The following is a 14,869-nucleotide window of genomic DNA, read 5'->3' on the forward strand; positions in this document are numbered from 1 at the left end:
TGCCTCAAAAAAAAAACTTAAAAAAAAAAAAAAAAAAAAAAGCACATGTGATGGAAACCTGAGAAGCTAACGGGTGCCCCAACCCTGCCCCCCCGAGGAGCCATTGTCGGCGTTCAGGTCACATCTCCTGGGTTGTTTCTGCGCGTAGCCAGACAGACAGGTAGACCCCGCCGCTGGGCCGGCTCTGTGCTGGGCACCCTCAGGCTTGAACAGCTTCCGGCACTGTCCCAAGTGGAGAGTGCAGAGCTGGGGAGTGAGTGTGAGTTCCTAGACTCCTCCATTTACGTCCATTTCTAGGGTGATTTTAAATGCGCTTGCATCCGTGTGTGTGTGCGAGCGCGTATGTGAGCTCCACGCGCCTGTCCAGCTGCTCTGCAAAGTTCTGAGGGCAGAACTGAGCCTCTGGGCCCCAAGAACCTTGGACGGATCTCAGTCCACAAGGTTGAACCGCTCGAGAGAGAAGTCCCCTGACAGACAGACTCGAGTTTTGGACCAAAATCTCACTTGTTTCTGGGTCAGCACAGTCCCCTGGACGTGAGTGCCACAGGGCTCACAGCCGAGAGACCTGGGGGCGGGTCGCCTGCCTTCTCAGTTCTTCCTGCCCCGCCTGCCCCCCGCACCGCAGGCCACTCAGCTCCCTCCACACCCTGGGTGGCGGGGACTCTGACCGTTGGGCGAGTGCCGTGAGCGGGCGGTGGGCGGGGGCAGCTGCCCAGGAACCCGAGGGCTCATCTGATGGCGGCCGCCTCCACCTCTGCCCCAGGCCTCGTGTACGACACGCTGATGCTGAAGCACCAGTGCACCTGTGGGAACACCAACAGCCACCCAGAGCACGCCGGGCGCATCCAGAGCATCTGGTCCCGGCTGCAGGAGACCGGCCTTCGAGGCAGATGTGAGGTAAGACCAGCCCTGCGGGCAGCAAGGAGGGCAGCCCATGCCGGCCGAGTGAGCCAGGGCTTGAGCGGGGGAGGGCCTGGGGGAGGACACGGGCCCTGCAGGCGGGCGCACGGGCCTGGCTTCCGGAGGAATGCCGAGCTCTCCTGTCCTGCACCTCCTGTCGCACGCTCCTGTTCTCTGGGAAGCCAGCCCCTAGCCAGGCTCCCCGTCAGCACCCGGGTCACACGGCCGGGCCGGCCGGGCCGTCCCAGGGCCTCTGCCGCAAGGGCGGGGTCCGGGGGATCCGGCTTTCCCTTGGAAGTTCTCTTACTTGAATTTTTCTGAGAGGTGTGGGGAGCCTCTGGGTGTGGGGAGCCTCTGGCCCCCGAGGCAGGGAGGGTGCGCGGGCCGGTCTGGTCTGCTTGGCGTTGGTTCCCAAGCACAGCACTGCCTCTGCCTCTACCCCTCTGAGCGGCGGGCCCTCACGAACAAGGGCGGGGTCCGGGGGATCCGTCATCCTGTTGGCTTTCCCTTGGAAGTTCTCTTACTTGAATTTTTCTGAGAGGTGTGGGGAGCCTCTGGGTGTGGGGAGCCTCTGGCCCCCGAGGCAGGGAGGGTGCGCGGGCCGGTCTGGTCTGCTTGGCGTTGGTTCCCAAGCACAGCACTGCCTCTGCCTCTACCCCTCTGAGCGGCGGGCCCTCACGTCTGTCCCAGCCGCCTGGCAAGGGGACCATGCTGCCTGCCGACAAGGTGGGCTGAGCTGCCTCTGTTCTGGCCCGTCGGGGCCTGGGACTCACGTTGCCCACCCACCGTTGCGGTGGCCCCAGGCCCATGAGGACAGGAAGGCTCTGCGGAAGGACCGTCGAGTCTCCTCCATCCTTCCGATGGGGGAGAGACATTTCCTGGCATGCGGCCATCAGGAGGGTCTTGAGCTCTGGGGTGAGAGGACACAGAGGACCGTTTGTGTGGGTGCACGGGGAGGGGGGTGGGGGGAGCTCCAGGCCGTGGGTGCCACAGCGTCGTCCTCCGTGGAGCGGGGCAGGTGGCACCCCCTCCCAGGAGCCCTCTAGGACAGTGGCAGCCGGCCCCCCACGTGCCCACCAAGTGGGGGCCTGCTGTCTCCCCACACACTGGGAACCCCGTGAAGCCGGGGATGGGGTGCAGGGTGGCGTGGTGGCCCTAGAAAGCTAGAGCCCCGTAGATGAGCAGAACGTCCGCGTCCGTCCTTCACAGCCCAGCGCCACCTGGGCCAGGCCCGGAGCAGCCCGTCTGGAGGGCGGGCGTGGCCCGAACCCCACTCTGCCCCCCATCCAGCCCCCCTTCCCCAGAAGCCAGTATTTAGGAGTTGAGGTCAGTTGTCCCGCGTGACCCCATCCCTCTGCCAGTTTATGGCGGTACATGGTGTTTGGAGGGGAAAGCATGGGGCCTGGGTCCAGAATCCTGTCCTGGAGTCCCTCTGGAGAGGAGGGGGACCCCGAGGTTGTGGGCTGGAGCCCTGGGCACCTGCTCCCGGATCCCGTGAGGCTGCACCACTGGGGGGCAGCATCGCCCTGGCGGACGCACCCTCCTCCTCCGCTGCAGGACCACCGCCCCACCCCGCTTCCCAGGCGCCGCTTCCTTCGCCCCCAGGAGGGTCCCCTCGGGCCCGGGGCCTCCAGGGTAGTTTCAAGGCAGGAGACGGAGGCGAGGGGAGCAGACCGAGCTGCTCGTCCAGCCCCCTGGCACTGAGGGCCGGCGCCGATGGCCGCAGGGGCCCCCGGGTACCGAGGAGACCCGGGGTGAAGGGCCAGGCGTGCCCTCGACGTGCGGGGACGCTCACCATGCGGGGCACCTGCAGGTCCAGAGGGTGACACATGTTCCCTCGGCCGAGGGAACACAGGTTGTCGGAGGGGCCCCTGACAGAGGAGAAGCAGAGGGACCAGGCGACCGCCCGGTGCCCAGGCCTCCCGGCCAGCGCCCCTCACTCCACGGGGTGGGCAACCTTCTCTGCGGCCTCGTGGCCCCTCCACGAGGAGGAGACCAGGCCGGCAAAGCCTCGGTCACAGCCGGCCTCTGGTTCCCCTGCCCTGTGCTCCTGCGTCGGCAGGCGTCACTGGGAGACCTGTGGACCGTTAGGAGCGGTTCTGGGGCCTCCCTGGAGGTCCCCGGGGGGAGCACAGCTCCTGGCCTGCCCCTGCACGGGGGTGCATCCGGCCCGGCGAGCCCACGGGCTCCCCCTGGGCCCCCAGGGTCCTGTTGGCTCTTCCTGTGTCGCTCTGGCCCTCGGAAAGTATAAAGAAGTGTCAACTGGAATTCCGCTTCACAAACCAGCCTCCTTCTCAAAGGTTAAGTAAATGTAGCTCAGCTCAAGATAATTTCTGGAGAACATCTGAAAATAGCTGAGGCGTCCAGATTTGAGGAATTTCCAAACCGAAGAAAAATGCGGACGGACACGCAGATCGGGGTGTCAGACGACTGCGGGCCGTCTCAGGCTCGCGGGAAGGCTCGGAGATGCCCAAGGAGCTGGGGTCTGGCCCCCGCTTCCTGAGAGCAGGTCCACCCCCCAGGCAGCTCGTCTCTCTTTTAAGACCAGACCCCGGCAGTTGGAAAGCCAAGCAGTAATTTGATGCCAAATCAGTTGTGTGACTGTGAAGGTTAAAGCGTTGAAGGCTGGAATGATCTTTTTTTAAAACGTTTTCCTAAGTTTTAATTAAAGTGCAAACCCTGTAAAATATTTCTTAAATATTTTTCAAATGTCGCATCAGGTGATGTTTGCTTTGGATTTCACAATAACCAAATAATTTTGTGCTCGTGCCCGTATAGAATTTCATCTCCTCCTGGGTGCCGGTTCTCTGCCGAGGCCCGCCCCTGCAGTAGCCTGTCTTGTCCTGTCCCCGCAGTGCATCCGCGGACGCAAGGCCACCCTGGAGGAGCTGCAGACGGTGCACTCGGAGGCGCACGCCCTGCTCTACGGCACGAACCCTCTCAACAGGCAGAAACTGGACAGTAAGAAACTCCTAGGTATTTCAAGGCCTTCTTTCCCTTTACCGCCGAGGCTGCTTGCAGCCCTGCCCTCGCCCGAGGCCCCGCCCCACCTGCATGCCCCCCGCTGCACAGGCGCGTGTCGCCCACCAGGCTCTGTGCGGGCAGCTGGGGCAGGGATGACCCTTCTCCGTGGTGCCCGGGCCAGGCTCTCAGGTGAGGGGCCGGAGGAGAGATTTCCACGCTCGGCATTCACGTGGGCAGTGGGTTTCTTGCTTTGTGTCCGGTGTCTTGGGGAGAAAATGGGCTGAGAACCAGTGGTTTTGCAGAATGTTAAACAGAGCTGGGTTGCTGGAGGCCACCCGGCCACCCCGCACTGGGCCTGGAGTCGGTGTGGGGGACGCACTTCGAGGCTCGGGGGGGGCACCGTGGCAACCCGAGCCCCCCGCCCCACACCTGGCCCCTCCTCCCCGGGGGCCAGGGGCTTCGGCTTTGGCAGGCAGCCCCCCAGATGAGGGGGCGGGATCTGGGCCTGACGGAAGGAACTTCCTAACAGGCATCTTCTGCTTTGGGAGGTGGTGAGAGTCTCCCCATAAGGCAGGGGGGTCTGACAGAAGGGCAGGGTCCCCCAGGCTCCCGGGCGCAGGCGCCCTCCCCCCTCCGGGCAGGACCGCTGCTGGGTAATTCCCTCCCCCTGCCTGGAACTGGGGCAGTCGCCAACCGTGGGTTTCCTTCCCCATCCCTGCCTTTGCCCCCTGGGGAGAGAAGCCCCCTGGGGCTCCTCCCTGAGCCGAGCCAAAGCAGGCAGCAGGGGCCTAGGAATCACAGCCGCTGGGGTCCCATATGTGGCAGGGGGAAGGGGTGGACTGTGTGCTGTTTCCTCTGGTTTCCGTGCCAGGTGTTGCGAAGGTCATCTCTGTGCCCAGCCCTGCGCTGGACCGGCTTGACCCTCCTGGGGATCCTGCAGTGCGGCCGTGCTCCCTCCCCGGGCACTCATGCTCCCCTTCGCTCATTCACGCGCCCGGGGAGCACGTCTTCTCCTCTGCTGTGCTCCCGGTAGGCGCTGAGCCCCCCTAGAGCAGGGAGCTGGGGTGGCAAAGGCCGCGAGGAGACACTCGGGCTCTGGCCTGGGGGGAGTGGGGGTCGTGTGTAGCAACAGGGCTTTTAAAAGACAGAAACCCTCGCACCTGGGAGGCAGGGAAGGAGCAGGAGACCCGGGGCTGGACGGCCGGTGCCAGGCAGTGGGCTGCAGAGCGGCACGGGGACGGACACCCCCACCTCCGCCCGCTGACTCGGACAGCCCAGGGACAGTGACCGCAGGGGCCCTGGCCCCGGGGTGCAGGACAGGCGGGGCTCAGACAGGGGACCGGGCCACAGGGGCCTGAGAGGCCTCTGTCCCGACGCCCTGCCAACCCCACAGCCCTGGACAGAAAGGCACAGGGTCCCTGGGCTGGGACAGACACAGGCACAGAGCACGGTGAGGCCACCACCCCCCGCCCCATGCTGGGCTCCCGGCACGCTGACCTTTAGCCCCGGGCAGAGATGGGGACCTCCTTCAGGGACTGACTAGCCCAAAGGAAGCTGTCATCAGGGGCCCCGCAGCAGATGGCCCCCTAAGGTCCTTGACGTGGTGCTGATGGTTCAGAAGGCCACCATGTCCCCACCGTGTCCCCGCCGTGTCCCCGCACCTTCCGCCGGCTTTACGTCCTCACTCTGGGCCACGAACAGAAGACCAAGGATTATCGGCACCTTGGAAGGTGCTCAGCAGTAGCTTGGAGACCAGACTCCTGGGTGGGTGCGGGGACCGGAGGGGGGCGCTGCAGAGAGAGCCAAGAACAGCATTAAAGTCCTTAAAGAGGGCGATTCCACATCCACAGAACGTGAGCAAGGGCCATAGAGAAGGGAAGAAACAGAACAGAGAGTCAAGTGAAACATGGTCACGGAAATCGAGTCCTGGGGCTGGAAGGAACGGTGAGTCAAGGTCCCAGAAAGTGGAGCAGGAAGGTGACCAGAGCTGGAAACCAGGAGACAGGAGACAAGAAGAAAATCCAAGGAGCGTTCCTCGCACTCAGGGCCCAGGGAGCAGGGGCTTCCGGAGGACACGGAAAGGAAAGGAAAGCATCTGGGGTGATCACGAGAAGGTTCCAGGACCGGAGGACCAGCCGCCGGCCGCGAGAACCCTGCCAGGGAGCACCGCTGGGAAATCTCAGAGCGCAGGGACGAGATGCAAGGGTGCTGCGATGTTCCAGGGAGGGGACCAGGTCTGCCAGGAACCAGGACGACGTCAGGCCCCTCGGTAGCAGTGCAGCGCCTGGCCCGTTCTGGGGGAAGGTTCTTTCCAGCCTGAAGTTTTCACCCAGCCAGACTTGGTCAAGTATGAGGGTGAATCAGGGCACGTCCAGGCTTGCTCCCTGCCCCGAGGCTGGACATGCGAGCTCAGGGTGCCAGCATGGTGGGTGAGGGCCTCTTGCCGGTTCACAGCTGGTGCCTTTTGCTGGGTCCTCATGGTGGGAGGGGTGAGGGAGCTCTCCCGGGTCTTTTTTATAAGGGCACTAACCCCATTCACGAGGGCTCCATCTTTATGGCTTAATCACCTGCCGAAGGCCCCACCCCCTAATATCACGTTGAGAGTAAGGGTTCCAACATGTGAACTGGGGGCGACAAAAACACCGAAGCCATGTCAGTCACAGAGGCCCCCCCGAGGATGGTGAAGGCAGGTCAGGAGGCCACCCGTTCCCCATGTGGAAGCCCCCAGGACAGCCAGGACCAGTGTGGCTGAGAGGCCTCCTGTTGGGCTGTCTCCACCAAAGTGTCCACCGAGCCGGACCTGCGGTAGCCTGCCCAGGGTCTCCTCTTGTCTTGGCCGTGCAGCCCCTGTTCCTCACGCGGGCTCTGCTGCCTGGGTCAGCTGGGGGCTCACTTCGCCTGCCCCCGGGAGTGGGTGTGGTCACAGTGGGCCGAGGAAGACCTCCAGAGCTGCTCCCCCCACGGCCACGTCCCGGGCCTGGTCCCTGGCCTGGCCTGGTCCCTGGCCCGGCCAGGTGCCCTGGCTGTTGTGAGCCCTGCTCTGCAGACACACGTGGACTCCAGGGAAGTAGACCCTACGGCTCCTGTCCCGGGAACTGCTGCCCCCCAAGGGCCCTGTGTCCTCACTCAGCGAGGTTCGTCCCTGATACTCAGTTTGGTTTTCCAAAGCTCGGCCACGTGGTTTAGGATAACACACAGGAAACCAGGAGGTGTATGGGGGCGACTGGCCCGAGGAGGGGGTCCCCATTCCCGGTGGAAGGAGGCACGCTACTCTCTTCTCTCCCTCGGCCGAGGGGCGTCTACGATGCAGACTGGACACAGATACGGAATAGACTCTTCAGAGTGTACAACGTCCTCCACTTGGTGCCCCCAAAACGCATCTGTGTCCTCTGAACTGAGAGGGCTTGTTGGGAGTGCCCAGGGCCCACACCCAGAGTCATGGACTCGGGAGGGCAGGGAGGTCTAAGCCGGCTGCCCCCAGGAAGGGGCCCAGGGCTCCGGAGGACAGGTGACACCCGGGAGAGCCCAGAGGCTGAGCCCAAGGCACAGGGAGGGGTGTGGATCGGAGCAAGAATGTCCAGAAATGAGACAGAGCGCCGGCCGGGCCCAGAGGACGGGGTCTGGCCTGGGCCCAGGCAGGGCTTTGTGGAAAGGAGGCATCAAGGACAAGGACGGTGTGGATGGGGGAGATCAGCGGGCTTGGAGGGAGGGGCCGAGCGGGCCAAGTGCAGGGTCTTCAGGCCGGCACGTCCGGCAGGGCCCCGGGATCCCCCAGGAAACGCAGAGCCCGGCTCCTGGACCGTTCTCCCGCACGGGAGGGGCTGCCCGTGGGTCCCAGGACCGGTAGCCCCCGCCTCAGCAGTCTCCAGGAGCATCCGGGGGCCTCAGCCCTGAGAGCAGCCGGCCTCCCCTGAACGCGCCGTGTGGCCCAGGGTCCACGCACGCTCCATATCCCTCCCCTGGTCAGCCCGCCAGGAGTCCTTCTGCAAGCCCGTCTCCTAGGCATGCGCTGCTCCATGGGGCAGGGGATCGGGTGACGGGAGGATGGTCTCCCTGCAGGCACGGAGGCTCGGGTTCCCCGCCAGGAGGACGGGTGAGGCTTCCAGTCTGGTTCCAAACTGGGCTTAAGACGGGTGATCGGAAATGAGAGAGACGCCGGAGCCGGGAGTCCTTGGGGAAGAGTAAACGGTGGGTGAGCCGGGAGCCGGCGCCTTCCTCCCGCCAAGCCGTGTCCGTGACCACGTGGGGGATCCCCCTCAGTTCATCCAGCATCTCCGTCCCTGGAAGCCCCTCTGCTGCTCGTGGCTTCTTTGTTGAAGTGTTCGTCCACCATCTCAGACCCCGCTCCGCCCATAGGCAGCCACGGGAGTGTATTTAGTGTTTCTTTTATGAGCCAAGTGTGTTGTCACAAACGCACGTATTGTGTGTGTTGCATTTACCATAATGGTATAACCCGTTCTGTTTCCTTTTTCTCTCCTACTGAGTTTTGTGTCGTGAAGTCTACTCACGTTGCCGTGGGGATGCCCAAGCAGATGCCTTCCTACCACTTGAGACCTGTTTACATTTCTGATGGTTGTTCTAACGTCATTATATCAGTCTGACTATTCCAGACATGGTACGAGTTGATGATGTTAACAGTACCCTGATGTGGTGTTTAAACACTACTGGGTGATCTGCCTTCCTCTCTTTAATTGAATCCACAAATTTCCAAGCCTTGTGCAAAGAGGCCTGTGTAGTGAGTGTGGGGCAGTGACACAGCTTGGCCGGGCTGCAGGAGCTACCTGTTCACCACCTTAGGTGTTCCTGGAAGTCAGGGTTCATCTTCTGATGGCAGCGACCTGGGGAGGGAGCCTGGCCTGGGGGCTGAGGAGTGCGGACCCAGGGCTGCAGAGCACCTCATGAGTGCCTCTCCCAGCTCAGGTGAAGGGTTACTAGGCAACCCTCTGCTCACAGCATAGCAGCAGGAGCGGCGGAAGAAAGCCAGCATCTTCCCCGCACCTGTCCGCACCCCAGCCTGCCTGTCAGCTAACCTGCCAGGACTGGGAGAGCAAGGGTGCCCCTCAAGCGTCAGACCCCCGTGTCTCGGCTTGAACATTTTGTGACCTGGCCTAGGCAGTGGTGGCCCCGCAACACAGGACGCCAGTGGGGGAGGGACTCGCTGACCAACTGGGGCCTCGGCCGAGGCGGCCGGGGCCCGGGGGAGACCAGCTGTGCAGAGAGGCCACCGCTGGGCCGCTCCGGAGCTCTGGGCCAGGACAGCTTCCCTGTTTCCCTGCTGCCCATCCGAGCACAGGCTTGTGTCCGAATTCAGGGTATCCTCTACCGTTTTTATCATCGTGGTCTTTCCTGGCCGGATAATGAGCAAAATCAAAATATTCAGATGATTTATGGTTTTAATGCATCAGTCTGTAATTTCAAACACAGGAATCCAGTCTCAGCAGAGCCCCTCTCACTCATATTTACACACACACTGATGGATGTACATGGATGCACACACACGGGCGCTTGGATTCTTTGGGAGAAAGCTCTTACGTCCCTAGCATCACGTTTCTGTGTGCTGGAATAGTTAGTGTTACGAGAACCATCTGGAAGCCATTCCCAGCCCGTGGTCACCTAGAGCCACTGCCACGTGTCAAGGGCAGGGCCAATGGGGGCACGGGGGGCTGGTGCCACCCTCCCTGATTCAGGCCATTGGGTGAATCTGTTGCAGGACAGCGTGGTGCCAGCTCCCCTCTCCCCCGCCCCCCGTCATGCACTGCAGCCCACCCTGTCCCTCCGGCCCCAGGACCTCCCACGGGGGGCTCAGGGCAGGCCTGGCAAGCCCCTCCCAGGGCTGCTCTCCTTGGACATCACTTCCCTGCCCGCCGGCCCCTCCACCCACCTGCGCACCCGCTGATTCCCCTGCAGTCGTGGCACAAGGAGGAGAAGGCAGGCATGCCCCCAGCCTCACGGGGATGGGGCCAGAGGCTGCGTGGCTCCGCGAGAATCAGTTTAACTGATGTCAGAAGGCACGGCAGGGGAACCACAGTCAGAAGACAGGGATGCAGGCGGCCGGGGCGGGGGGGGGTGACCTGAAGGAGAGCCGTGGGCGCAGGCAGGGCAGGCCCGGGGCAGGACCCACCGTCCGGGCATCTCGGAGGGGATGGGGCATGACGGGGAGGGTCCACAGTGTGTGGTCCAGGCCAGGAGCCGGGATGAGGTGGGCACAGACCTCACCAGGGCTGCTCCCCTGGTGAGCCATCCAGACCCTGTGACCCAAGGCCTGCTTTCTTCCTGGGGCCCCGGGAGCAGCTCATGGCCACCCAAGCAGAGCTGGTGCTCGGGTTGGGGAGAGGGCAATGTTGGGAGTGAGCCCTCCCAGCACTGGGCCCAGCTCTGCCAGGTCCAGAAAGTAGGCTCCCAAGCTGGGCTGTGGAACCTGCCAGGAAAGGCCTGGGGGTCGCAGTGGGAGCGAGGTGGAAGCGGGGCAGGGAGCACCCGGCTGCACAGAGAGTCTCTCCCAGATGGGGGCAGCTCCTGAAGGGGGGTCGGCCAGCTGGAGCCTGGGCTTCACACTCCACCAGCCTGGGGAGGGGGGCTGGGTGGCTGCGCCGCCCTCTGGTCCTGCATGACAGGCAGGTTTTAGGCTAGTCATCAGCCAGCACCTGGATCACACTAGGAAGAAGACAGTTCCCGTTCTTGTCACCGAGGCAGGCCTGAGCCTCGTGGGACGGGGGCCTTGTGTCTGCAGCGTGGGCCCCGGGCAGGCCTTCCTAGGCCAGGTTCAAGGCTGTGTGGTTTCTTAGCTGTGCACCGTCCCAGTGAACTTGGAACACTTGTACATGGGGAGAGGGCTGCTGTTATATCCCCAAAGACCCCTCCGTGTCTAAAGAGCTCACCCCGGGGGTTTAACCCCAGGCCTCTTTCTCTTGCTTACAGCTGGGGAGGGCGGCCAGAGCTCAGAGCTGAGAGCCAGTGTCGGGGGCAGGGAGCTCAGGGTGGTTCCCTGCCAGGTGCACAGCTCGGGCTGGAAGCAGAAGCCTCCGTGGGGTCTCCCCACCCCGTGAGGAGTGGGCTGTTGCCATGGAGAATGCAAGGGCCCCGCAGGGGCTGGGCCCGCTCAGCCCAGGACCCACCACCGGCCACACGGTGATACAGTGGTACCTTTGAAGACCGTTTGCCCCTGCGCACGTGGGACGCATTGTGCATCCTCCACAAGTGTCAGAGCGCTGTTGAGGCACCGCCGGGCCGTGCTCCCTGCAGGCTGGGGCGCCGGCTGACCCTGCCCACCTGACCTCGGCTCTCCTTCTCCCTGCAGGCTCGCTAACATCGGTGTTTGTCAGGCTGCCCTGCGGTGGTGTCGGGGTAAGTATTTCTTTAATGTGTAAATAATGTCCTGTGTGTTCTCAGGGTCCTGGTGGTCACAGAAATCGCAGAGCAGGTAATTGTTGCCAGGTGTTTTCCATAAACAGGGCCTGCTGGGCGGGGCTGCCCCACCGCTCACACGTGTGGCTTCAAAGGCCCTGTGAGCCTGTGAGCGTTTTGATGGCGGGTCTGGGGCACCTTCCTCCGGGGAAGGTCGTCTGGCACCACGGCTGGCTTTAGGAAACGGGATCTGGTGTGTGGGCCTGTCTCGTCTGACCCACCGAGCAACAGTCCACTCGTCCCGGCTCAGGTCGTGAATCCATCACCTCACGGGGTGTGTGTTGATCCCATATCCCAGCTCCAACCCGAAGCCCCAAGTGCAGCTCTGACCATGAGGTTTCTGGGCCACGTGAGGTGGGTAGAGCTGCGTCTCCGGGAGATGGAGCTCTTGAGCAGACCTGGGCAGGTAGACACGCAGGAGAACCAGCATCTTGATTTAACTTGGGCTTTCCCTGCCCGGGATGGGGGCGCAGAACCCATCTGGGCACCCACCCCTACCTCAGCGCAGCGGAGGCCAGGTCTCCGCAGCCAGAGCTGCTCCTTCAATCAGGAGGGGCTGTCCCCCCGCCCCCTGCTGTCCTCTGGATGAGGGAGGGTGAGGGCAAGGACCAGCCCCCTCCTGGCCAGTCTGCTAGCCGTGGAGCTCCCCAGCCCGGGAAGTGCTGCAGCCGGTCTCGGTCACGGAGAGGCCGGAGGACCTAGTGGACAACAAAGGCGTCTCGGCTGGAAGCTCGCTTCAGCCGAATGTGAGCGTAACGACAGAGCGCAGGGTGAAGCTCGGGGTCTGGATTCCGTTATGGAAATGAAACAAAATTGTTTTCTTCCTGAGTCTTTACAAAAATCGCTGCTTTGAAAATTATCCCGTCAGAAAGAGCATAAACGGCGTTTGTTCATACCACCACCAGGGCCTCCTAGAGTTATTGCATTTTGTACTGTAAAGAGGCTGCAGTCTCTTAATGCGGGGCGAATTTTTGGCCAGACTTGAAAAGGCTTTGGCTTTGCACTGCCCTGCAGCGGCACGCTGTGCGAGGCAGGATTTATAGTTTGCAAATGAAAGCGCAATGGGTACTGGGCCTGGGGCCTTGAGCCAGGTGGCCCCTCCCCGGTGTGAAGTCCAGATCCAGCCCCCAGCAGGCTACCAGCGCCCCCCTCCACATCCAGACACAAAAATGCTCTGGAACACGGAGACGTGGAAAATCTCGCCAAGTCGAACCCGGTCGAGAGAGGAGCCCATCAGAATAATTAGTGGGAAGTGCGAACCATAGGGCGCCTCAAGGGATTGTTCCCTTTCAGTTGTTTTCTATAACTGCCCCGATAGGAGGGCAGAGAATCGCAGTGCCAGCCCTCCCGCCTGGCTCAGCGTGGACTCGCCATGTCGCTGGTGCAGCTGCAGCCCTCTTGGGCCTCTGAATCTCCTTCCAGAGCTGGGGGCCAGCCCCCCGGGGTGTTGTCAGGGAAGCAGAGGAGACCCCAGGGGCCCAGGTGTGGCTGGGAGGGTGCAGGTCGGCTGGTGAAGCAGGGAAGGAGAGGGTGCGTTGCTTCCCCCGAAGCTACTTGAATTAACATCTAGATTCTGTAATGGAGCTTTTAAATGGTTTTACCTTTTTTTCCCAAGCCAAATAAGAGAAACTTCTGTTTTGCTCACCTCCTGATTATTGCATTTCCCTCCCAGCCCTGCCCTGGTAGGCCCTGGGGACCCCGAGTGCCATGGCTTCTAAGGTCCGTGGCCCACCCAGAGTGGCCACCCCGAGCGTCCACTTGAAATCTCTGTAAGGGGTCTCCCCACCCCCGTCTTCACCTGGTCTCCGTCTTTGCTGGAGGGATTGTGGAGTGTAGCCCGTGGCTCTTTCCCTTGTTTCCTGCTTCTGTATTTGGGGGTGCCCCAAGCAGGGCCGCCTCGTACTTGTGGAGCTCGGGGCTCCAACCCGACCATCCCACATTGGTCCCTGGGGAGCTGGTGGCCAGAAGCTGGGGGACTGAGACCCCGCAGCAGTGGAAAGTGCCGTCAGGTTCTCTGGAGACACTGCAGTGGGGCTGGGGGTCTGTCCCTCACCCTGGACACGATGTTACAGGACCTTGTGGACCCTGGGGTCATGCGGGAGGAGAGCAGAGCACAGAGGTCCTTCAGAGCACACGGAGGGTCAGTCCCTTTCCCCACCTGGCTCCGGTTACTTAGCCTAAAAACCCAAATCATTGCATTTGGAGGAGGAGTAATCTGCCTAGTTCTGCCCAAAGCCGCTTCGGTGCTCAGGGGTACGGCCTCTCGCGAGGCCCAGGCAACCGGTCGGACCCTCCTGCCAGCTCTCGCTTTGGTTTTATTGAATTGGTTCTTCGGCTGCAGCAACTGGTCCAGGGTATTCTAGCTGAGTGGCTACTTCAGTGAAGAACGGTGCAGTACTATTTAGAGCAGAAGCCGGTCTTTGAACGTTGAATGTGCGCTAAGTACAGAGCGTTCTGCTGACATTTGGAAGCTATTTAAAGAACACAGAGGTTTGGTCATTGAAAAGAAGAGCCCTCACGGAATGACACTCCTCAGGAAATAGCTCGAGCTGCTCGTAAATGTATTTTACATGACCTCGCTTTGAAGATGAAGCCCCAAGACTTCATGGAAAGAAATCCATCCGCGCCACGTAACGATCAGGGCCTTTGTCAGGTGGGCAGGGGCCTGGGCGCTGACCCTGGCTGGGCCGGAGAGGGGGTGCCGGGCCCTCATCTGCGGCTCAGCCTCCGTGTCCGGGGCCCCGAGCGTTCAGCGCTTGGAAGAGGTTGCCATGGGAAGGAGGGTCTCACCCAGGCCCGGCCGACTCCGCTGCAGGTGGAAGGGCTTATTCCTCACAGCTTCCCAGAACCCTCTCTAGGCTCGGGCACCCACGGGAAGGGCACGCGAGTCCCAGGTGTGTGCGGGCGAGGCGCCAGCTGCCCTGCCCTGGGGATGGCAGCACCCTTGACCTGGAACCAGGGGCTCCTGCTTTATCATGGCCCCTGCTCCCTGCCCCCCAGGCTCCCACGGGAGACTCAGCCTCCGCAGAACCGACTCGTCAAGTCTGTGTCTGCCTTCCTGCCCACGTTAGCTAGAGTTTAAAAAATATATCTAATGTGTAAGTAAATAAACCAGCACACAAACAAGTTACCTGACAGGTTTGTGCCACACACAGGTTTTTCTCTTTGAAGGGGAACAGCTACCTGGGCAGGTGTGCCATCCCCTGGGCTGAGCCCCCTGGCGTGTGTCCACGAGCCTGGATTCTCCTCCCCTCACCCTTCCACGTGCCGTCCCTGTTAACGACTCCTGTCAAACACACGGGGCTTCTCCTTCAGTTCAGCATGAAATAAAGTCATCGTTCCGAGGGACCTCTAATTCTAACACTTGCCACGTTTGCTCTTGCTAATTGTGAGTGTAACTCAGCTGCAGTTGCAGTTAGAAAAAGCAGGGAACTAGGTAACCTTGACCTCGTGACTCCTGGCATGGAGTATTTTGGAGCAATTGAGAAAAGAAGTGACACCTCAGAAAGGGGTAAAAACGCAGGCGTGCTATTTTTGGTGCATTCACTGTTCTTTCTCTGTTCAGTATTTTTTGGCATGTCTTCAAAAAAAAAAAAAAAAA

The 14,869-nt window shown here is 61.8% G+C and overlaps 1 protein-coding gene across 6 annotated transcripts in view; it reads left to right on the forward strand.

The window, feature by feature from the left end:
- Window positions 1-14,869, forward strand: part of HDAC4 (histone deacetylase 4) — a 239,297-nt gene that overhangs the window by 195,007 nt on the left and 29,421 nt on the right. For 4 of the 6 annotated variants that reach the window (XM_024755628.1, XM_024755683.1, XM_024755907.1 and 1 more), the window contains exons 14-16: window positions 764-897; window positions 3,756-3,876; window positions 11,162-11,208. In XM_024755628.1, coding sequence (XP_024611396.1) covers window positions 764-897; window positions 3,756-3,876; window positions 11,162-11,208 — 302 coding nt within the window. The remainder of the gene's footprint in view (window positions 1-763; window positions 898-3,755; window positions 3,877-11,161; window positions 11,209-14,869) is intronic. The other 2 variants (XM_024755765.1, XM_024755839.1) reach the window with 1 other exon arrangement.

This window comes from Neophocaena asiaeorientalis, unplaced genomic scaffold, assembly GCF_003031525.2.
Source record: "Neophocaena asiaeorientalis asiaeorientalis breed wild unplaced genomic scaffold, Neophocaena_asiaeorientalis_V1.1 scaffold185, whole genome shotgun sequence".
NCBI classification, from domain to species: Eukaryota; Metazoa; Chordata; class Mammalia; order Artiodactyla; family Phocoenidae; genus Neophocaena; species Neophocaena asiaeorientalis.